The sequence below is a fragment of the Loxodonta africana genome, chromosome 24, assembly GCF_030014295.1.
Source record: "Loxodonta africana isolate mLoxAfr1 chromosome 24, mLoxAfr1.hap2, whole genome shotgun sequence".
In the NCBI taxonomy this organism is placed as follows: domain Eukaryota; kingdom Metazoa; phylum Chordata; class Mammalia; order Proboscidea; family Elephantidae; genus Loxodonta; species Loxodonta africana.
In genome coordinates, this window is record NC_087365.1 from 40,667,805 (window position 1) to 40,691,582 (window position 23,778).

Below are 23,778 nucleotides of genomic sequence, written 5' to 3' on the forward strand. Positions count from 1 at the left end.
CTTAAAAGCTTGCTGGATTGAACAGGGAAAGAATTTGCCACTTCAGCTTCCCCAATCACAGAAAGTCTGAGAGGAAGACATATCCCAAATAATATAGTTTAGCAGTAAAGCTCTCAGGCTATAGAGACACAGAGTACTTGGTTTGATTCCCTGTTTACTGGCTGGATAATCTTGGGGAAATGATTTAATGCTTTTAAGCCTTGGTTTCTTCATCTATAAAACGGGAATAACAACAATACATATCTTCACAGGATTCTTGTGAGGATTAGACAGAAGAATCACACAAGACCCTCAACACAGTATCCAGCACATAGCAAGCGCTTGATAAATATTGGTTATTATTATCCCTTTTAAAATAAGAAAACAAAACGTGATTCCTGTTCTGGAGCTCAAAATCCAATAAACAGGAAAAATCAAAATACAAAAAGAATTCAGTGGTCTTTAGCACATTAAGCAAAGTCTAAAGGTGATCTCTCCTTGTCAGATACACAGCTCTGACCTTTTCTGTTGTTTACAATTGTTTCCTTTGAATTTAGAAGCCTGTAGTTGGTAAGGAGCCCTGGTGGTGCAGTGGTTTAGAGCTCAGCTGTTAACCAAAAGGTTAGCAGTTCGAATCCACCAGCTGCTCCGTGGAAACCCTATGGGGCAGTTCTACTCTGACCTACAGGGTTGCTATGTGTTGGAATCAACTTGACGGCAATGGATTTGGTGTTTTTTTTGGTAGCTGGTAGATGCTGCAGCCCCACTTTACAGAAGTAAACTCAATGGTGCACCCAAGGTCACCCAGTAAGTCAAGTAGCAGAACCAGGATCAACATTCAGGCATGCTGGCTCTTGTTCCTTCTCCTATACCCCAGCTCCTCACTCTCCTGAAGAACTACTGCAGCAAACTCAACTGCTGTCTTGCTTACTCATTCTATCCCTGTTGGCTCTTCCCGAAACACTGAGGATCTGGGTTGTGTCTATTTGAAATGGAAAGTCCTCCTGGCTCATTTCTCCAGGGTGCATGCAGAGTAAGGGTCATAATGGATTAACGCCTTCCTGGTGGTGTAGTGCTTAAGTACTATAGCTGCTAACCAAAAGGTCAGCAGTTCGAATCCACCAGACGCTCCTTGAAAACCCTATGGGGCAATTCTACTCTGTCTATAGGGTCGCTATGAGTTGGAATCAACTCGACGGCAAGGGGTTTTTATTTCTAATTACACCTCTCAATTCTAATAATGAGAGAGAAAATAAATAGAACAACTGTAATAGAGATAAAAGATCGTAAGTCAAAATATTTTGCATCTGAGGAAGAAGAGTTTGTTTTTCAGTATCGAAAGGTCAATGTATTGACTTAAAAGCCTCATATACCCACCAAGATTCCCGCCTGAAGTGTTTGCTCCTTCAAAAAGATGAGGTCCATCCCTCCTTCAACGTGTTTCCGTCTCCCTCTCCGTCTCCTCGTGGCAGCATCGTCTCTTCTTAGGCTCCCATTGACAATCTGTCCAGTCACTGGATGGATTAGGCCAGCTTGTAGAATCCCAGACAAGTCCATGCCAAGGGCTCCTTGAAGTGAACTGATTGTCCCGATCTTAGGGGTGCTGGCACTCACTGGGAAAGGGGATGTGGCTCCTGGGGCCCCCTCTGATGTGCAAGAGAGGTCTATAGCTGACTCCCCATGCCAGCCATTGAGGACAATGGGGGGGTGCCCACGTGTGGCAGAGAACTGTTCCAGGCTTCGAGCCTTTGCATCCCTCTCCACTTCAAACTCATAGGGATGTCTGTGCTGTTGCTCATCCTTCGTGAACACTGGGGCCAAGAAGCTCTCCTACGAACAAACGTATGTAGCGACAGAGGTTTCAATGTTACATCCGTGGATGAGTCCCCAGCTCTTTCTCCAGACCCAATTCCCCTGGGGCTAGTATTATTTCTAATGTTCTTAGAAGCTCTTCTAACTCAGGGTTTCTCACACTTTTGTATGAATCATGGATATATGCTGTTAAAATGCAGAGTCTACTTCAGCGGGTCTGATGTCTGCATTTCTAACAGATTCCCAGACGCTGCCTAAAGCTGCCAGTCCAGGGACTACACTTAGAGTTCTCATTTAAAAAAAACAAAAACAAAAAAACCCATCGCTGTCGAGTCAATACCGACTCATAACGACCCTACAGGACAGAGTAGAACTGCCCTATAGAGTTTCCAAGAAGCTCCTGGTGGATTCGAACTGCCGACCTTTTCGTTAGCAACCATATTACTTAACCGCTATGCCACCAGTGTTTCCCACTTGGAGTTACAAGGTTATAAATCAGTGATTCTCAATCTCATTTAGTAGAGCAGAATCACTTGGGGATACCCAGGCCACACCCCAGACCAATTAAATCAGAATCTCTGGAGGTGGGGCCCAGGCATCAGTAGCTTTTAAAGATCCCCAGCTGATTCCAATGTGTAGTCGAGAGTGAGAACCAGTGTGGAAACAACTTACCTCAAATAAAATGTATCATCTACCAGGGAAATGCTCATTCCTGTCTTGATTTCCCTAATTCTGTCAGCTGCTATCACCCTCTCACTGATTCATTCATGTGTCCTTTTCTTTTAAAAAATGTATTTATTAATCATCAAGACCCATCAAATCATCCTTGCCAGTTTTCTTCCCCTTTCTTGGATTCATTGTGCCACTAACCTACAGTCTAGACCCTTCTCTCTTTAACAGTTCCCCACTTGGCCTCCCAGCCTTTGAGGCACTCCTCTCTCCTGTCCCTTGCCTCCCATGCCAGGCTGCACACTGCTCCAGATGAGCTGTGAAAACCCTGCTCTCATCATGCGTGCCTCTGCTCCAAAACTTTTAATTGCCCTCCACCACCTACAGGATAAAGTCCAAGTTCCTCAATTCACCCTAAAGGTGTTACCAAAATCCCCCATCTATTTGGTTGAATATTTGTGGCAAGAATGACTCAATCAAGACATACAAAGTGCCCACTGTTCTTTGTTTCATGGCTAACACCACACTTGCAGCCTCACCTTCTGGATATGGGCCACCAATGCTGTGCCATTGCTGAAGCTGTGCTCTGATGTTTCTGGCTCCGAGAGGCTGTTTCGAGACCCAGCACCACTGGCTAATACAGGGGTGGACAGTGTGCCCGAGGGCTCATACTGGTGGCTGGAGGGCCACTTCCCCTTCAACACCACGTGGCAGATGTTATCTAGGCGGTTCATTATCACGCGATCCTATAAAAAAGGACATTAACTCTGAAGAATGAGTACCAAGTTACCTAAACTCAAGGGTCAAGATTTCTAACCAGAAGGAGTTAATTAGAAAAGGATTTGAGTACTCAAATGTACCCACTTTATAAGCCTTAAAATAAAATTCATGGGCAGTCTAGACAAAAAAGATGACAGAGGGCTGTAAATATGAAGACAATTTGGTACTGTTGTCTTATGGCATCATTAGTTGAGTACATAGATCTTCAGTGGTCAGATGTTACATAACTAATACCTTTTTAAACATCAAACATTTCTCCAAACTTGTTACTCAGAAATACTCCGTAAGGTTTAAAATAAAGGATTCAAAGCTGCAAATGCTAAGGATGGACAACACTGGTCTGGGAGGTACCTTTGGCCACTCCGAGAAGGAATAGAGGGTTTTTTCCTGAAGGAGTTGAGCAATGGTGGGAGCCCGAGCCTCCTGCAGGTCATCACCGATGTCTCCTGCCATGCCCAACGTCGAGCTCTTACTCTCCTCTTCAGAGTATTTTCCTGGATACTCTGGGAAGAAACGTTAAAAAAAAAAAAAAAAATTAGGCAAAATAATAATTGTTCTTGAAAAGAGATTTATAAATAGGAGTCTAAAAAAGGAAAATTAGGCACTTGGGATACAATAGTGATCTGAACAATCAGGACATACAATCTCTCTGTTTTTTTCATTAGCCCATTTTGAGCTAATTTATTTTAAGTTTAACATTAACTATCATAATTTCAATTTAAAGAAAAACCGTATTTGTTAAGCCATAAACACCAATTCTCCTCTAGGGCTACCAATGTTAAGTCATCTCATAGAGTTTTCATAATAAAAGACACTTCCCAAAAAAGGAAAACAGAAAGGAAATTTTTCTTTGTATCCAAGACCTAAAGGAGATGAACGACCACAGAGGCTTTTCACATTTGGTGTCATGGACAAGAGGCACATGAACATTGTAAGACTTACAAGCAAGGCTTAAGAAGAGGTGACATTTTTCTGAAGGGACAATCTATGAGATGTAACATAGCCAAGAGGCTGATGAAGGAAGAAGTCATGAAACTTATAAGGAACAAAGGTAAAACAGGCCTGATTCATGTAAAAAAAAAAAAAAAAAAAAAACAATGTAGCAAAACCTATAAAATTTATTCTCTAATGGGAAGAAATGCAATTCATTCAGGCTTCAAAAGTGGTGAAAGTTTATCATCAGTGGGATACAAAGACCCAGTTACCAGTAATGATAGGGAATGAGCAGGTAGTAAAATGCCCAAGGCAGAAAAATATATGGACCTGTTTTCTTGATGAAATGACAGGGAATGCCTGCTCTCTGAAAGCCGAAATTTAACTTTTGACTGTGCAACCAGGGCTTCAAACTGATTCTGCCTGGTTTAACCATGGCTGAGAAAGTGACACTGGAATAGACCTGAATTTTTAAAATCTGGGTGAACAGGAACCACAACCGGACAGGAAAAATTATGGGTGGCAGCCCTGCCAGAAACTTGTTCCCCCTCTTAGAAAACAAGGGTAGCCGTACGTGTTGCATAGCAACCAAATCTCTCGCCCACTGTGTTTTGTGCAGAATCGGAGACAGTGGTGCCCCGCACAAAGATGGTGGTGCCACCATGAATGCGTGTCTCCTCAGTCCTGGCAATGATCTAATCTCACACATCAGGCTCCTAAAAGGGCTCACCACGCCTCTTCTGAGTCTTCCAATCCAGGGCTTCAGCCTATAATTTTTCCTGTTCTGGTTATGATTCTGGATCACCCAAATTAAAAAAAAAAATTCAGTCTGTTCTGGTTTCGCTTCATCGGGCAAGACTGAGCTGGTTTGACGCCCTGTGTGCAACAAGGCTCCCAGGAAGCTGCAGAGACCCCCTACTGTGAAAAGAGCCTTGCTAGGTACTACGGATTCAAGCATAAACTTGCCCTGAAGGTTTTCAGTCTCACGGGGGAAGACAGAGAGTAAAGCAGTAATAATAAATGGATAACAGGATTATAAACCATGATAAGTGCCATAAAAGGAAAGATACATGGTGCTGTGATAGGTAATAAGACGGAAGGACCTATTCAAGTAAGAGGTAGAGAAGACATCTCAAAGGAGGGAACACTAAGATGATGAGGAGCCAATGGGGAAAGGGTATTCCGGACATGCTGAGGAACTAAAAGATGGCCAGAGGAAAAGTACAAAGATGAGGCTGGAGGAGTAGAAATGATTCTGATCTTGCTGGGTCCCATAGGCCATGATAGCAATTTTGGATTTTCTAAATCCAATGGGAAAACCACTGAAAAGTTTTAAGTAGAAAAGTTTGGATTCAAGTTTCAAGAAAGGGCAAATTGATATCAGAAAGAGCAACCCTGGATTAGGAGGGGTCAGGAGACCTGGAGGCCCTGACAGCTGTACCTATTACAGGACTGTAGGACTTCAAGGCTTTAAATATCTAGTCTTCAAAACCCTCACTGCCCACCTATCTTATATTCCATGTGTGTGGATGTTCCCTTCTCAGGTCTGCAAAAGCACTTTTAAAAGCGTCAGTGCAAGGGACAACCTACACACACACACCACACACATACCCTCTCTCTCTCTCACTCACTCACCAAAGCTCATCAAGTTCACTGCTGCCTCCAAAGGTCATCAGCTTGAAAATATTTCTTCTTCACTAAACTATTCTCATCTTTGCCCTATACTCCTTTTATCATCTTGGTTTCCAGAAACTATCTGGTGATTTTCTTTGCAACAGGGGTCAAAAGGCAATGTGGGCTTTATAATTCAGAACACATGGCAGCAATCCTTCATGGCCTAGGGTGTGGAGGAATGGGCCTGGTGATGGACTGGCTCCTCCTGGGTTGGCTTGGACTATACTTCGATTACGCCACTTTCAACTCAGTTTCTCGGTTCTTACCCTAGCTAGTGTGAAAATTTTAATTTGAGCTCAGGACATTTCCCAAGATAGTCACTAATAATAAAGATTAAGATCAAAAGTGGGGGAGTCTACAATTAAAAGGAAGCTAGACAGCTTAGCTTCTCTCTCTTAAGGGAGAGGCTGTGCTTGTTTCAATCACTAAGCAGGACACCCAGCATCGGGCCAGGCATGACAGGGGTTTTCGTTTGACAATGACAAGGATAACTAGTCCACTTTTTGTTCACTTTAATAAGCCTCCTTGGTTGTGAAGAAATAAAAACAATGGTTAAAAACAAATTTTGTTGTTGTTGTTGTGGTTCTACTTGTATATAAATTCCTGCAAAGTATAAAAGACCTCAGGATCACCTAGAGATTTTAATATTTTAAAATTTCTTCTAACTTGAACCCTTACCTAAGACTCTATTTTTTAAAAAAGATCAAATCTATTTGCATTTTTGTTGAATTAGCTGTAAATTCATTTTTTTCTGTTGTGTTACCGAGAGGAATCTAAGCCGAATGCACTAAGGTTAAAACAAAGACTTTTCTGACAATGACATGAAAAAATGGCGCTATCTTTGTTCCCCTTAATAAAGATCAAGTTTATTTGTATTTCTGCTGAGTTCCTGAGAAATAAACCACCTATATTAAATTCCAGGTTCCTGACATTCCAAGGCTGTGTTACTTTAATCAGTTTGAAGTCCCTTATCTAATGAAGAACAGATTAGTGCCCCTTGACGCCATGTGTAGCACACAAGCCCCTACACAAGTCACAGTGCAGCAAAGGTGGCACGACTGCCTGTAATCACCTTCAATTTTCTGAAATGACCACAGTTAAGCTACTCGCATTACTTTCAGACCACGGCCTGAATCTGGTTGTGAACACAAGGTCAGTATAACTAGGTACATTTCAAAACCCATAAAACCTCTTCCCCACCGCTCTCCCACACGGTGACTGCCTCATCCAAGGTACCACTCAATCCCACATACGGTACCTTGACTATGGCAGTGTCCATTTCTATCATAATCATCTTTGTTCTCAAAGTCCGTATCTTCTGACTTGAGCTCACTTCCTTCAAGAGGGTATGTAGGGAAACCTTTCTTCCCTTCTGCACTTTCTTTCCAGGGTTCTTTTAAAAGTTCATGCTTCACTTTAAATGGCTCTGATGGAATAGCAGTTGGCTCACTCTCCGCTGTGATATTATTAGCTTTGCTTTTGTACAGGTCTGGGTTATAACCCCTGGGCTTCTCCACTTCAAAGTCATCATTCTCAATGCCAGTCTTCCACCTCTCCATGTGTTGGCAGTGGCACTGACAGGCTGCTGGAGGAAAAGCCCTTTGTGGCCCAGGACTTGGGCTCATTGCTTCCAAACTTCCTTTCTTGGCTTCACCTACACGGAAGCCTCGGTTCTCTTCCCTTGGGATAGCAGTACTGGGCTCTGTTAGATGCAAAACCTCTGGCCTCTTTATGTCTGCTGCCATATCTAAGTTTTCCTCCTCATTGTCCTCCTCTTCCTCCTCCTCCTCACTGTGGTTCTGACTCAAAATCAATTTACTTTCTAAACTTTTGTTTTCTAATAAATCAATTAATTGCTGATTTGCAGAAAAACTTGTTTTGGAGTCATAGACACTAAGATTACACATATCTACAAACCCACTTTCATTTCCTTGATCCAAGGAAGGGGAGGCCATGCATTTGGTTTCTAGATGCCTAATGCTTTCAGGTCTCTGCCCTGCCTCACTGCAGCAGAGTTCTCCCTCCTCCGAAATAGACATTAACAAATGTTTTCCATTTTTGTTGTTCATCTGAGCTACTCCTGCTTCTAAAATACCCATAAAAGACGGACCTGAAGCTATATCTGCCTCATGGCCACCAGGCTGACAGTCCGCATCTTTGCTTGCTGAGATGGCAACAGTGTCTCTCCTGGAGTCAGCATTGGAACTGCTCAGGCTTTCCTGAAAAGAGCCTGGCTCTTGGCTGAAAACTGTCTTACCATACATCATACTCTCCAAGGACTCAGAGAGCAGGCTTTCATCATGGTTGATGGAAATGACATCCTGAACTTTAGAAATAAAGTTTTCACAGGTAATGTCAGGTAAGCTGCCCCCAGGCTGACCCAAGTGATTCTCTCTGCTTTCTATTTTCACTAGATTTTCAGGTTCAATCTCAAGAGACTCCGAGGTCCTGCTCATCTGAGTATATGTGAGAGATTCATATAGTTTGGAGTTGGTCTGATAAAGGCAACAGAGACTTTCTGGTGCCTGCGTGTTGGTTCTTTTATGCTGGGCATAGTTTCTGTAGGCATCCAGGAAGGACAGTTGGGGGTCATTCATGATGTAGTAGTCCGTGCGGTTCAGCCCATGTTTGGCGGTGCCAATGAGCAGGTCACGATCGTGCTTCCCACACTCCCACCAGACTGGGAGGTAGAGGCTGGGCCTGCAGAGCTGGAGGCGCTCGTGCAGCTGAGGACACTTCAGCACTTGCTCTCGGACTTTCCGTAAAAGTTCAATACGGTACAGAGTTCTTGCGGCCCGTTCCTCAGTGATGGGTTCAACGTAGATAGTGGGATCTGGGGCGCCTAGAGAGAAAGGCAAACACGAACAGAGCCTATCATTTAAGATGGTCCTCAGACAGTCACTGCCCACCTGAGCCCCTGCATCTTGGGTCTAATGGGTTAACTCTCTGGCTCCTCATCACAACAGTCTTGGGTATTTGTGCACCTCCCAAAAGCTGACAGGGAATGGAAGGTTGTTATGAAACAAGGACAAGACACAGTGAAGATGAAAGGAGAGCATGAAAACATCAACTCTGGGAAGAACTGGTTTCCATTTAATAAGACTATACTCTGTACCCTCTGGAGCCCTGGTGGTGCAGTGATTAAGACACTGGCTGCTAACCAAGAGGTCACCAGTTCGAATCCACCAGCTGCTCCTTGGAAACTCTAGGGGGCAGTTCTTCTCTGTCCTATAGGGTCGCTATGAGTTGGAAATGACTCAACGACAATGGGTTTAATGGGTTCTGCACCCTCAACACTAGGTACTTTGCATATGTTATTTAGTTCTCACAAAAATCACAAACCATCAGTATCTCTGTTTTAAGGATGAGGAAACAGGCTCAGTGACGCTAACCTGCTCAACATGGCAGAAACAGGATTTGAATCCAGGTCTCATCAGTGTGACTGCAAGGTCTGGGTCATTCCAAAATATCCAGTTACTTGGCCTGACTGAAATACCACCATTCCAAAATATCCAGTTACTTGGCCTGACTGAAATACCCTAACCATGCCACATGGGAGCAGAGGCTGGGATGTCTATGCATGCTGTCGTCAGCCCGGAACGCAAGCTGGGAAGGCTCAGTGTTTGTTCTCGCTTTCCTAAAATAGGGTCACGTGATTCAGAGCAAGCTTATCTACAAGTACAAGGCTGAACTGGGGACTTGGAGGAAGCGGCTGTAAACTCCAGCCAGGAAGAAACTTCTCAGAAGGGCTCTCCATCAGATAAGGGGATGTTTAAGTGACAGCTATTTACTTTTTTTATAGTTTTAAGTCAACACATGAGAAAATATTTAAAGTTATTAAGATTTCATCTAAGGAAGGTACAAAGTTCACAGTTGAAGTGAAATTGCTACATGAGTTTTTAAAAAAATAAAACTATACTTTGAAAAATTAATAGTAATTAATAAAATTAATAGTAGTCTCTCAATATTTCTGTGAGGTTTTAAACTGGATTTCAACTTCTGTTGGAGTTACATCATTTTGGGAGACAGATTTAACTTCACGAGGGTGGACTCAATTAAAAGCTCATGAATTTCTAAAAACTTATTTGTCTTTACCTGAATTCCTCAAGTGTATTCCATTTCTATAGTTATACCTAAAGTTTTCCTATAACTTGAAAATAAACATGCCTTTCCTTATCTCATCTGTAAAATACTGACGGAATTTTTTTCTCACCACCATCTTTCCATGTGGGCAGACGACAGACATTTCGGCACATGGCCACAAAGCTGTAAAAGTAGTGTTCCAAGCTCTCATCTGACTTCTTGTCCAAACGGGAAATAATTCGGAACTGTGTCCAGTCAAAGGTTTTCTTTTCTTGGTCATAAACCACACCAAAGGAAGACACTGTTCTGTAGAAGTCTGCTTGTTCTCTCCTAGTCCACCTTGAGATTTAATCAGAAAGGAAAAAAGGGTGAGCTGTTCTTTCTTTTTTTATGAAATCAACTACTTATTGACTTACTATAAGAGCATGGAACCCTGGTGGCATAGTGGTTAAGAGCTATGGCTGCTAAACAAAAGGTCGGCAGTTCGAATCCACCAGGCGCTCCTTGGAAACCCTCTGGGGCAGTTCTACCCTGTCTTATAGGGTCGCTATGAGTCGGAATCGGCTCGATGGCAATGGGCTTGGTTGTAAGAGCCCCTGAAGTCAAGAAAGCAGGTAGAGCTCATCTGTCTGCTTTATTATTTTTATTTAAGTTAAATTGTCCTGAGAGGCTTATAATGAAAACGGCCTATTATCCTAATCCCAAAGAGGTCCGAACCCACTGCTGTCAAGTCAATTCTGACTCATAGTGACCTGACAGGACACAGAACTTCCCCATATGGTTTCCAAGGCTGTAAATCTCTATGGAAGCAGACTGCCACATTTTTCTCCTGTGGAGTGGTTGGTGGGTTCAAACTGCCGACATTTTGGTTAGCAACCAAGCACTTATCACTGAGCTACCAGGGCTCCTCTCAAAGAGGTAGCCACTTCCAAATATTTAGCTCTTTCTTCAAGTATTTACTTCCCTATTTCTAAATCATGTGTGCATACTTGCTATTTCTTGATTCATCAGTTTTAGAAATGATCTAATATCCTCTTATAGTAAATATATCAATTTAAAAAATACACTAAAACCTGTGAAAGCCAGAACCTGTCAGAGAAGGAAAACGCAAATATTATCCACTAAAACAAAAGACAGAAAACTGGTAAGACTGTACCCTATCAAAGGCAGAAAACTTGTGAGACCCTGAAAAACAAAGTAGCCCTGCAGAGTTCCGGCTCTCACAGGTTTCACTCTACTACCATAATGCTGAAGCGTTATACTCAAATGTTCTCCCTGTATGACATCACAGAAGTCTGGAAGGATCTTTCCAAACTGCTAAATTCAATACCTTCATTTTACAGATGAGGAAAACGTTCCAGAGAAGGGAAGTGACTACCTCGGCCGCACAAATGTCCTGACTCCCTATTTTCACATTGGCCTTCTTCCTGGGTCTATGTAGGCTGGCAGCCCATATCAATTATCTTCTCCAGAACACAAAGGTTTCTCTAGTCTTTATATCCTACAGGACTAAGTTAATGACTGAAGGGAGCTAGATTAGTATATATCACCCGTAGTCTTTATAAGTGGCTCTTGGGCATGGTATTCTCTAACCTCAGAGGGAGGGGCTAGGAGTGAAAAGGTGGAGTGAGGGTCAGTGGGTGGCTGAGAAGCAGGCAAGAGGGGGCTCTGGCTCTTCTCTTTGGAGCTATGAAGGACGGGAGAAATATTTTCCCTGAATTACACAGAAGGAGTACACAAAAGTAACTGAATTTGCTACGTGGTGTTCTTTTACTTCACTGGATGCTACATCAGAAGAATAGAGAGATGAAGACTCAAAGAACTACAGCTTCATTGACATTTTCTGGTGGCATCATTTCTAGGCTATGCAGACCTTCTGAAGCCACTTTAGCTTAATTCTGAGATGGGCAGGTAACTCTTGGTAATTTATACCTTCATTATAAGCTGGCATTATATGGTACTTATTGCTCTTAAAAGCCCTGGTGGCACAGTGGTTAAGTGCTCAGCTGCTTATCTCAAGGTTGGTGGTCTGAACCCACCAGCTGCTCCTCAGGAGAAAGACGTGGCAGTCTGCATCTGTAAAGATTTACAGCCTTCTGCCCTGACAGGGAACACAACCGAGAACCCCTGAGGGAGCAGGAGAGCAGTGGGATGCAGAGCTCAAATTCTCGTAAAAAGACCAGACTTAATGGTCTGAGACTAGAAGGACCTGAAGGTCGTGGTCCCCAGGTCTTCTGTTAGCCCAAGACAGGAACCATTCCCAAAGCCAACTCTTCAGACAGAGATTGGACTGGAATATGGGATAGAAAATGATACTGGTGAGGAGTGACCTTTTTGGTCAAGTAGACACATGAGACTATGGGTGCAGCTCCTGTCTGGAGGGGAGATGAGAGGGCAGACAGGGTCAGAAGCCAGCTGAATGGACACGAAAATAGGCAGTGTAGGGAAAGAGTGTGCTGTCTCATTAGGGGGAGAGGAACAAGGAGTATATAAATTTTTGTATGAGAAAAAAGGCTGACTTGATTTGTAAACTTTCACTTAAAGCACAATAAAAATTAAAAAAAAAAAAAAGATTTACAGTCTTGTAAACCCTATGAATAAGGAAGACCGAAGAAGAATGGATGCCTTTGAATTATGGTGCTGGTGAAGAATACTGAATATACCATGGACTGCCAGAAGAACAAACGAGTCGGTCTTGGAAGAAGTACAGCCAGAATGCTCCTTGGAAGCTAGGACGGTGAGACTTTGTCTCATGTACTTTGGACACGTTACCAGGATAGACCAGTCCCTGGAGAAGAACATCATGCTTGGTAAAGTAGAAGGTCAGCGAAAAAGACAAAGACCTTCAATGAGATGGACTGACACAGTGGCTGCAACAATGGCTCAAGTGTAACAACTGTGAGGATGGCACAGGGACAGGCAGTGCTTTGTTCTGTTATACATAAGGTAGCTTTGAGTCGGAGCTGACTCAACGGCACCTAACAACAAAACCCTATGGGGCAGTTCTACTCTGTCCTACAGGGTCGCTATGAGTCGGAAGGGACTAGATGGTGATGAGTTTGGTTTTGGTTCATTGCTCTTAAAGGCTTGATAAGGACTTGTAACTATAATAAGACAGCTTTAATGCACAATACTCCTTTGTTGTGAGAGAAGTAGGGGTTCTGAAATGGGTTGAAATATGTTTCTCTGGTGTTCTTAAAACACATCCCCAGAGACAGGAGTCTGACCTAAGGAAGAGGGTCAAGTTTGAAAATCACAAGTCTGAGAACTGTAAACCAGAGAGTGTCATCAGACTCCCCTGACAACACCATAGCACTTGGAGGTTGGATTTAATTAATTCCAGAGACATGCTAACTTCACACAAGAGGACAATATACTTGCCTTTCAGGTACCAACTTTACATTTTGTCACCTTTACCACCTGGCACTGTGGGCTGCCACATCCCTTGGGACATGGAAGCCCCACATTGGGGAGCCACTCAAGCCTCACCCTATGTGTCTTTTCATCTGTATCTTTTTGGCTGTAATAATAAAACTGTAATCATAAGAATAATGCTTTCCTGAGTTCTGTGAGTCATTCTAAGAATCCAAGGGGGAGTAGGAATCCCCAAATTTTAGCCAGTAGCTCAGAAGGGAGGGGGCCCTGGGAACCCCCAAGCTTATAGCTGGCATCCTGAGGGGACAGTGGGAACTCCTGACCTTGCAGCTGGCATCTAAAGTCTGGGCAAGACTCGGAGGTCTGGAGGACTGTGCCCTTCCGACCTAGCTTCAGTGCTTAGAGTCAGAAGAATTGCATTTGCAGTTGGTATCAGAGAGGATATTCAGAATGTGTGTTGGAAAAGACATACACACGCACAGACACTTCAGTATCTCAGCATGCCCTTTCGGCCATTGGCTTTTACCTCTTTTGGGCTTCCTTGTTGATGAGGTCCATTTCGGCGGTTCTCCTGAACATCTCTTCCTGGACCCAGTATCCCTGGTTACCCGGTCCCAGAATTTCAGGCCGGCAGGGTTCTTTGCGGTTGCAGCGCTGGTAGACAGTGACCAGACGTCTGAGACGAGCTGTCAGAGCGGAAGAAACTGGCCAGGGCGATTTGTCTGGGTCGGAGCCATCCTGGGCTTCAAACATCAGTGAGGATATTAGTATTTACAAACAGAACTAAAACAAGGGTGGCTTTTTTCTCTCCCCCTTGTTTGTTTAAGTAAGAACAAAGCTGGCTCAATAACTTAAAAGAATTACTGTTTAACAGTTGGCTCAAGGAGCTGGGTACAGCTGGAAGAGCTGCAACTTTGCTGAAGGAACAGCTTTCTGCTGTGGTTGGCTCTGCCATCTCTCAAATAAAAACACACCCTCCTGTGGGGGCAGAACTGATCTGAGGACTGTGCTTTAAACCACAGGACTGAGCAGACCCTCTGTTGACTTCTTTGTGCAGAACTATGGGCTTTTGAGTAGCCAATCCAACTGCCGAAGCCTCCATTGATTTTGAATTTGTGGGATGGGAGTAGAGTGGGGGAAATAACCCAAAACAAAACAAAAAATCAGTGAAACCACAATCCCTTTTTATCTCTCAGGCCCCATCTTGACTTAAGTTATTATTATTTAACTCACATTTGCATTTCAATGCCAGTTAGAGGAAGCTTGTCAAAGCCATGTGAAGCTCCATGCAAGACTCCAGGAGAGTTTGACAAGGGTCAACATATTTGGCTTTTTAAAAGATGGTCCTTAAAAAACAGCATTCTCACTACAAATGAACTCCAGGATAACCACAAACTGGGACCTTACTTTTCTTTGCCTTCAGAAGGACACAGTCTCACCTGCCTGGCTGTCATCCTTCTTTTCACCAAAAATGCCATCACCTCCATCGCTGGAACTCTCCTAGGGACAAATGAAGCCATCCCATCAGCAAAACTGAGCTAGCAAGAAGCCAGCTCAGACACCGCCCTCCAGAGGAGTGAGCACACACCAGGGACAGCTCCTGCCCACAAACATCTCCAAGACAGACCCAACGGATGGCCGGCAAGTCAATTCCAACTCATAGTAACCCTACTGGGCAGAGGAGAACAGCCTCACAGGGTTTCCAAGGCTGTAATCTTTCCGGAAGCAGACTGCCACATCTTTTACCCCCAGAGCGGCTGGTGAGTTCAAACTGCTGACCTTTCCGTCAGCAGCTGAGTGCTTAGCCACTCACTACACCATCAGGGCTCCTTGTAAGATGGAGACCGTACCTAGTAAATACATTTTTCTTATGCACAATTTTAATCAGCCAGAAAGCAGCTTATTTAAAGCAAATATTTGTTCCTGGAACTGTGGGGAATGATTCTGCTTCAGGAATGATGAACTGGCATGTTCTCCCTGTTGACTGCATTTTACAAGCACTATTTTAGCTGTGTATTTAAATATTTGCTTTACTATTGTCACTTGCAATTTAATCCAGTCATTTCACAAAGACCGTGCCTGTATTTTTTGTTTTTTGCTGAGAAAAAGTGCATGCTCATGTTCATTATGGTTAGCTTACTTCACAGCAACAGATGCTATTTTCATAAAACATGACTGCTCCAGACACAAGACCTGATGGTGTAAAACTCCAGGAATTTGAAATTAAAATCACGATTTGAGGCTCCAAGATAATCTGGAGTAATATCAAAGGCATAGATCCTATCCAAGTCGGAATATTTATCAAACCGGCACTAATGGTTTCCTTCAAGAACCCTTTGTCTGACTCAGGAAAAGAACTTTAAAAGTGCCTTAAATGTAAGGTAGGTGGGAGTATGCGGGTAGGGGGAAGATATATTGCTATTTTTAAACCGGACAACATTTTTAAAATGAAAACTTACGTTCTATAACTAGCATCTTTTGACCTGAATAAGGGATGAACAACCCCAGGATTCAAGGCTTCGGACAGTTAGAGCACAGGGTCAGAGGAGAACAACGTTAGCCAACTGCAGCTTGCAGAATGTTTTTTTGTGCTGCCCTCAAGCTTACATCTTAAAGGATTGTTTAAAAAAAAAAAAGAAGAAAAATATTATGCAACAGAGACTACATGTGGCCCCCAAGCCTAAGACATTTACTATCTGGTCCTTTACAGAGAACCCTTCCCACCCCCTGGGCTGGAAGACACAACATTGAGACCAGTAACTTGAAAATTCAAAATACTGTCTTGGGTACCTGATACCAGGGTAGGACCTGAAAGAGAAAGCTCTGAAAAGGTAAAGAGGAACAGGGGCCCATTTTCTGAATGTATGTCTCTCTTATACAGAATAGTGACAACAGCTAACACTTCTGTGAACTACGTGTTAAGTACTGTGCAAAACCCTTTACATGGCTTCTCTCATTTAGTCATCAGAACTGCCTCATGAGGAGAAATTATTACCACCCTCATTCTACAGGTACAGTAAACAAGCCTTAGAAAGGATCCGCAACTGCCCAAAGTCATATAGCCAGCAAGTGGCAGAGCTGGGATCCAAACGCAGTCATCTGATTTCAGAGCCCACACTTTCAACTACTAGGCTATGAGCAAAAAGAGTCCCAGAAGAAGGAAATTTTGTTTTAGAGAGAAGTATTTATCCATTCACCTATTTATGGACACGTGAGTTGGTTCTACCTTTTGGCTATTGTGAATAATGCTGCAATGAACATTTGTGTACAAGTATCTCTTTGAGCTTCTGTTTTCAGTTCTTTTGCATATATACCCAGGAGTGGAACTGCTGGGTCATATGATAATTCTATGTTTAACTTTCTGAAGAATGGCCAAACTTTCCCACAGAGGCTGCACCATTTTATATCTTCACCAGCAACGGACGAGGAGTCCACTCTCTCCGCATCTTTGGCAATACTTGGTATTTACTGTTTTGGTTTGAATGTATGTATGTTTTGATAGCAGCCATTTTAGTTGGTATGGATTTCTTTTGTGCGTTTACAAAACCCCAGAGTAAACACAACTGTCTTCTTACATTCAGCAACCAATTACTGAGTGTCTCTTAAGTACCAGGAACTATGTGCTAGGTTCAGGGACTACAACAGTGAAAAAGATGGAGTCCCTATCCTTCTGGAACCCCCAGTTTGATTGTTATCCAAAGTATAAAGGCCACACTGCATAATGGTGTTGTTGTTAGGTGCTGTTGGGTCGGTTCCGACTCATAGTGACCCTATACACAACAGAATTAAACACGCCCAGTCCCGCACCATCCTCACAATTGTTGCTATGGTTGAGCCCACTGTTGCAGCCACTGTGTCAGTCTATCTTGTCAAGGGTCTTCCTCTTTTTCGCTGACCCTCTAGCTTACCAAGCATGATGTCTTCCTCCAATGGCTGCTCCCTCCTGATAACATGTCCAAAGTACGTGTGACAAAGTCTTGCCATTTTTGCTTCCGAGGAGCACTTTGGCTGTACTTCCTCCAAGACAGACCTTGTTCATTCTTCTGGCAGTATTCTTCATCAACATCTTAATTCAAAGGCATCAATTCTTCTTCAGTCTTCCTCATTCATTGTGCAGCTTTCACATGCATATGAGGTGACAGAAAATATCCTGGCTTGGGTCAGGTGCCCCCTAGTCCTCAAAGTGACATCTTTGCTTTTGAACACTTTAAAGAGATCTTTTGCAGCAAATATGCCCAATGCAATATGTCATTTGATTTCTTGACTGCTGCCTCCATGGGCATTGATCGTAGATCCAAGTAAAACAAAATCCTTGACAACTTCAATATTTTCTCTGTTCATCATGATGTCGCTTATTGGTCCAGTTGTTAGGATTTTTGTTTTATGCTGAGGTGTAATCCGTACTGAAGGCTGTGGCCTTTCATCTTCATCAGGAAGTGCTTCAAGTCCTCTTCACTTTCGACAGGCAAAGTTGTGTCAACTGAATATCGTAGGTTGTTAATGAGCCTTCCTCCAATCCTGATGCCATGTTCTTCATATAGTCCAGCTTCTCGGATTATTTGCTCAGCATACAGACTAGATAAGTATGGTGAAAGGATACACCTCTGACAAACACCTTTCCTGATTTTAAACCAGGCAGTATCCCCTCATTCTGTTTGAATGACTGCCTCTTGGTCTATGTACAGGTTCCTCATGAGCACAATTAGGTGTTCTGGAATTCCCATTCTTTACAATATTATCCATAATTTGTTATGATCCACACAGTCAAATGCCTCTGCACAGTTCATAAAGCACAGATAAACATCTTTCTGGTGTTTTCTGCTTTCAGCCACGATCCACCTGACATCAGCAATGATATCCCTCACTCCACGTCTTCTTCTGGAGCCGGCTTGCATTTCTGGCACTTCCCTGTTGATGTACTGCTACAACCATTTTTGATTTTCAGCAAAATTTTACTTGCGTGTGATATTAATGATATTGTTCAATACTTTCTGTGTTCTGTTGGATCACCTCTCTCTGGAATGGGCACAAATGGGCCAGTCGGTTGGCCAGGTGGCTCTTTTTCAAATTTCTTAGCACAGGTGAGTGAGCACCCCCGGTGCTGCACTAAGATGCTGACAACATCTCAACTGGCATTCTGTCAATTCCTGGAGTCTTGTTTTTCATCAATGCCTTCGGTGAAGCTTAGACTTCTTCCTTCAGTACTATTGGTTCTAGAGCATATGCTATCTCCTGAAACGGCTGAATGTCAACCAATTCTTTTTGGTAAAGTGACTCCATATTCCTTCCATCTTCTTTTGATGTTTCCTGTGTCGTTCAATATTTTGCTCAGAGAATCCTTCAATATTACAACTCGAGGCTTGAATTGTTTCTTTGGTTCCTTCAGTTTGAGAAATGCTGAGCTTCTTCTTCCCTTTTGGTTTTCTAACTCCAGGTCTTTGCACATTTCATTATAATACTTTGCCTTCTCAAGATGCCCTTTGAAATCTTCTGTTTAGCTCTTTTATGCGATCATTTCTTCTGTTCCCTTAAGCTATTCTACATTCAAGATCAAGTTTCGGAGTCTCTTCTGACATCCATTTTAGTCTTTTCTTTCTTTCTTGTCTTTTTGATGACCTTCTGCTTTCTTCATGTAAGATGTCCTTGATGTTTGCCACAACTCATCTGGTCTTTGGTCATTAGTGCTTAATGCATCAAGTCTGTTCTTGAGATGGTCTCCAAATTCCTACTCCACAGGAGAAACATACGGCAGGAAAATCGTATGGGGCAGTTCGACCCTGTCCTATAGGGTGGCTATGACTCGGAATCAATTCGAGGACAATGGGTTTTGTTTTGATTTTTGGTTATGGGCTTATTTAGCACAGCCTGCTGATCTGCTTGAAAACAGAGCTGGGAGTAGGACACACCCAATTGGCATCTTCGGCCCAGGAGGCACAGAGTGGGAGGGAGGCAGGGCGGTGCAGCAGGTCTGGTTCAGAATGCTGGCGAATCCTCTATATTTGCTGTTTTAGTACTTGGACTAGAAGTCAAGTTTAATCTGTTTATAATCTGTCTATCTCGAAATTGGGGAGAAGTCACTCCCCATTTTCCTCTTTTTAATTATATTCTATAAGCTCACTTTTAAGGATTCAAAGAGTAAAAGAAATAATAGAGGGATTAATTTTGTAAATGAACAAAATATAGCTCCAGAGGAGTTTAACTCTCCTATAAGGAAACTTCAGCTACTGATTTTTTTTTTAACCAATTCTACCAGGACCCCTGCAGTGCCCTTCTGATCTCCTCCAGATCAAAGACTGATCAGCTCAGCATGTCCACTTTAATGTGAACACCCTTCAGAGCCAGGCTTGGCCTGCAGTTGGTCTGGTGGATGCCTTTTGTAGGAGCTGCTGCTGGAAGGAAGAGGTGTGCATGTGCAGCTGAAAGACTTTCTATTTTTTTTTTTTTACTGTGGAAAAAAATGACTGACTAGAAAAAAGGAATACCAGAATATCTACAGAGTAATCATTACTCTGTTACCTAGTAGCTGGGAAAATCTGGCAAAATTCTTTAATTTCCTGGACCTACATTTCCTCAGTTGTCAAATGAGGGCAATAATACCTGATGTGTTTACCTCACATGGTTGAGGGAAGATTTAATGAAATAAATATACATGAAAGTGCTTTGTAAAGGCTAAGTTCCATATAAATATAAGTATTATTTTAATTTCTATGGTACTTGAGTGTTTCTATGGGAAAACACACCCCAAATTCCAGACAAAATAGTAACAGTGTAAGCAAAGCACTGGAATGGTAAAACTTGGATTTTAACTGTCAAGACCAAAACCTAACTTCCTTCAAGCCCAGGGTCTGCAACTTCATAGTCTCTGTCAGAAAAGAGAAGAGGAGGGAACACTTCTCAGTTCATTTTATGAAGCTAATACCACCCTGATACTACAACCAGACAAAGACAGCACAAGAAAACTGTAGACCAACATCCCCTAAGAATACAGATGAAAAAATCCTTAATATTAAAAAACAGAATTCAACAACACATAAAAAGAATCATATACCATGACCAAGCGGGGCTTATTCCAGGGATGCAAGGCTATAGCAATATTTGAAAATTAATCAATGTAATCTACCATATTAACAGGCTAAAGCACCCAAACCACACAGTCATTATCAATCCACGCAGAAAAGGTCGTCTGACCAAAATTTAGTACCCGTTCATGACAAAAAAGGACTCTCAGAAAAACAGGGATAAAGGGGAGCCTCCTCTTAATAAACAGCATCAACAAAAATATACAGTTAATGTTATATTTAATGGGCAAAGACTGAATGTGTTTCCCTTAGTCTCAGGAACAAGGCAAGGATGTCTGCTCTCACGACTCTTATTCAACACAGCACTGAAAGTTTTAGCTACGGCTAATGCGATAAGGCAAAAAAAAAAAAAAAAAAAAAAAAGGCATACGGATAAAAAAGGGAGAAATAAAACTGCCCCTATTTGCGGATGACACAGAAAATCCCATGATATCTGCAAAAAAAAGAAAAAAAAGGGGGGAAAATCCTCAGAACTAATGAGTAATTTCAGAAAAGTTGAAGGATACAAGATATACATACAAAAATCAACTGTATTTCTAGATACTAGCAATGAACACATGGACACTAAAAATAAAAATGAAATGCCTTTTACAACCACTCCAAAGAAAATTAAATACTTAGATGTAAATCTAACAAAACATGTACAGGACTTGTATGTGGAAAATGACAAAATGATTATAAAACAAATCAAGAAAGACTGAAATAACGGAGAGACACAGAAACAATCAATATGGTAAAAATGTCAATTCTTCCCCAATCTGATATACAGGTTTAGTGCAATTCCTATAACAAGCCAGCAAGATTTTTTTTTGTAGATATAGACAAGATTATTCTAGAATTTATATGGTAAGGCAAACAAACCAGAATAGCTAAAATAATTTTGAAAAGAACAATGTGGGATTAACCAGTCCATCTCACTTTAAGACTTATGATATAACCACAGTAATCAAAGCTGTGTGCTACTGACAGAGGAACAGACAGATCAATGGAAGAGAACACAGAACCCAGAAATAGATCTAGACAAATATGCCCAACTGATTTTTTAAAAATTTTATTTTGTTGTTGTTGAGACTATACAGAGCAAAACATACACAAACTTGACAGTTTTTACATGTACCTTTTTTTTTTTATTTAGTGACAATGATTACATTCTTAGACTTATATAACTATTGTCACCCTCCTTTTCTGAACTGTTCCTCCCCCATTAACATAAATTCACTGTCCCCTAAGGTTCCTATCTAATCTTTCAAGGTGCTGTTGTCACTTTGATCCCATATACACAGTTCTTAAAAAAGAATAATGTGCAAGGTAGACATTTTTACTAGTTAAGCTAAACTACTGTTTGGTTTTAAGAAGACTACAGGGGACATTTTTGGTTTAAGGTTTAAGGATTATCTCTTAGGGCAATAGTTTCAGGGATTTATCCAACCTTCATGGCTCCAGAAATCCGAAGTACATGAGAATCTGAAGTTCTGCTCTGTATTTTCCCCCTTTTCATCAGAATTCTTCAGTAGAATCTTTGATCAAAATGTTCAATAATGGTAGCTGGGCACCATCCAGTTCTTCTGGTCTCATGGCAAAGGAGGTAGCTGTTCATGGAGGCAATTAGTCACAGATTCCATATCCTCCTTCCATTCCTGATCTGTTTCTTCATCTTGTTGCTCCAGGCAAATAGAGAACAATTGTTGTGCCTTGGATGGCCACTTGCAAGCTTTTAAGACCTCAGGCATTATGTAAAGAACTAACAGGTAGAATGCAGGCACTAAACACATTATTAGGCCAATTAACTTGGATGTCCCATGAAACTTTGACCTTAAACCTCCAAATCAAGGAACCAAATCCCATGAGGTTTTTGGTTATGCATAAGCAGCCTTGGCAGCTACTTTTGTTCTTGTTGTTGTAAATACATCACACAACTTCTGCTAATTCAACTTTCTACAGGTGTACAACTTGTTGACAGCAATTACAATAACAGGCTGTGCAACCCAAACTTTAATCAATGTGATATTCCAACACCACTAAAGCCCCTTTCCCCCTCCTCCCTCCTCCCTCCTGCCCCGATAACCATTAATAAGCTTTGTTCTCTACACAGCTGTCTTTATACATTAGTGAGGTCATACAATATTTGTTCTTTTATGATTGATTTATTTCATTCAGCATAATGTCTTCCAGTTCCATTCATATTGTAGCAAGTATCAAGACTTCATTTCTCCTACTGGCTGAGTAGTATTCCATTGTATGTATGTACCACGTTTTGTTCATCCATGCACCTGCTGATAGGCATTTAGGTTGTTTCTACCTTTTGGCTATTAACTTCAGTAACATACAAAAAACTCTGTGTCTACAGTGCTGCAGTAAGTATTGGTGTACAAGTCTCTGTTAGCATCTCTGCTTCCAAGTCTTTTGGGTATATACCTAGAAGTGGAATTACTAGGTCATATGGTAATTCTGTTTTTGGTTTTTTAAGAAACTGCCATACTGATTTTCCACAACACTTGTACCATTTTGCATTCCCACCAGCAATGTTGGTAAGGGTTCCAATTTTCCCACATCCTTGCCAACATTTATTTTTTTTCCTTATCTTAGCTATCCTAGTGGGAGTGAAATGATATCTCATTTGGTTTTGATTTGCATCTCACTGATGGCTAATGATGTTGAGCATCTTTTCATGTGTTTGCTGGCCATCTGAATGCCCTCTTTGGTGAAATGTCTATTTAAGTCCTTTGACCATTTTATGATTGGGTTATTTGCCTTTTTGTTAAGTTGCTGAAGTTTGATATATTATTTTGGTTATTAAATTCTTGTGCAATATATGGTTTCCAAAGATATTCTCTCCTAGTCAGTAGCTTATCTTTTCACTTTTTTGGTATAGTCTTTTGATGAACAAAAGTTTTTAATTTTTATGAGGTCTCATTTATTTTGTCTTCTGCTGTTTGTGCTTTTATTATTAGATAATACATTATTAAAAGGTCTATCTTGGAGAATGATCCACGGGCACTGGAGTAGAATGTATACTGTGCTGTTTATAGGTGAAGTGTTCTATATATGTCTGTTAACTCTAGTCGGCTTATAGTGTCATTCAAGTCCTTTGTTTCCTTGTTGATCTTTTTAGGTGTTCTGTCCAATATCGAAAATGGTGTATTGAAGTCTCCAACTATTACTGTAGTACTGTCTATTTCTCCCTTAAATTCTATCGGTGTTTTGTTTTATATATTTAGGTGCCCCGATGTTGGCTGCATGTATATTTGATTATTAAATCTTGATTAATTGGCCCTTTTGTCACTATATAATGCCCATCTTTATCTAACAAATTTTATCTGAAAGTCTACTTTGTCTGATATTAAGATCGCCACCCCAGCTTTCTTTTGCTTAGTATTTACATGGGATATTATTT

At 41.7% G+C, this 23,778-nt stretch overlaps 1 protein-coding gene across 10 annotated transcripts in view; it reads right to left on the reverse strand.

Annotated features, from left to right (window-relative positions):
• The window catches only part of CHD6 (chromodomain helicase DNA binding protein 6), a 230,821-nt gene that overhangs the window by 12,983 nt on the left and 194,060 nt on the right, over window positions 1-23,778 (reverse strand). For all 10 annotated transcript variants that reach the window (XM_064276096.1, XM_064276094.1, XM_064276092.1 and 7 more), the window contains 7 exons: window positions 14,745-14,805; window positions 13,832-14,048; window positions 10,061-10,269; window positions 7,106-8,689; window positions 3,592-3,743; window positions 3,000-3,206; window positions 1,357-1,809 (listed from right to left, as the gene is read on the reverse strand). In XM_064276096.1, coding sequence (XP_064132166.1) covers window positions 1,357-1,809; window positions 3,000-3,206; window positions 3,592-3,743; window positions 7,106-8,689; window positions 10,061-10,269; window positions 13,832-14,048; window positions 14,745-14,805 — 2,883 coding nt within the window. The remainder of the gene's footprint in view (window positions 1-1,356; window positions 1,810-2,999; window positions 3,207-3,591; window positions 3,744-7,105; window positions 8,690-10,060; window positions 10,270-13,831; window positions 14,049-14,744; window positions 14,806-23,778) is intronic.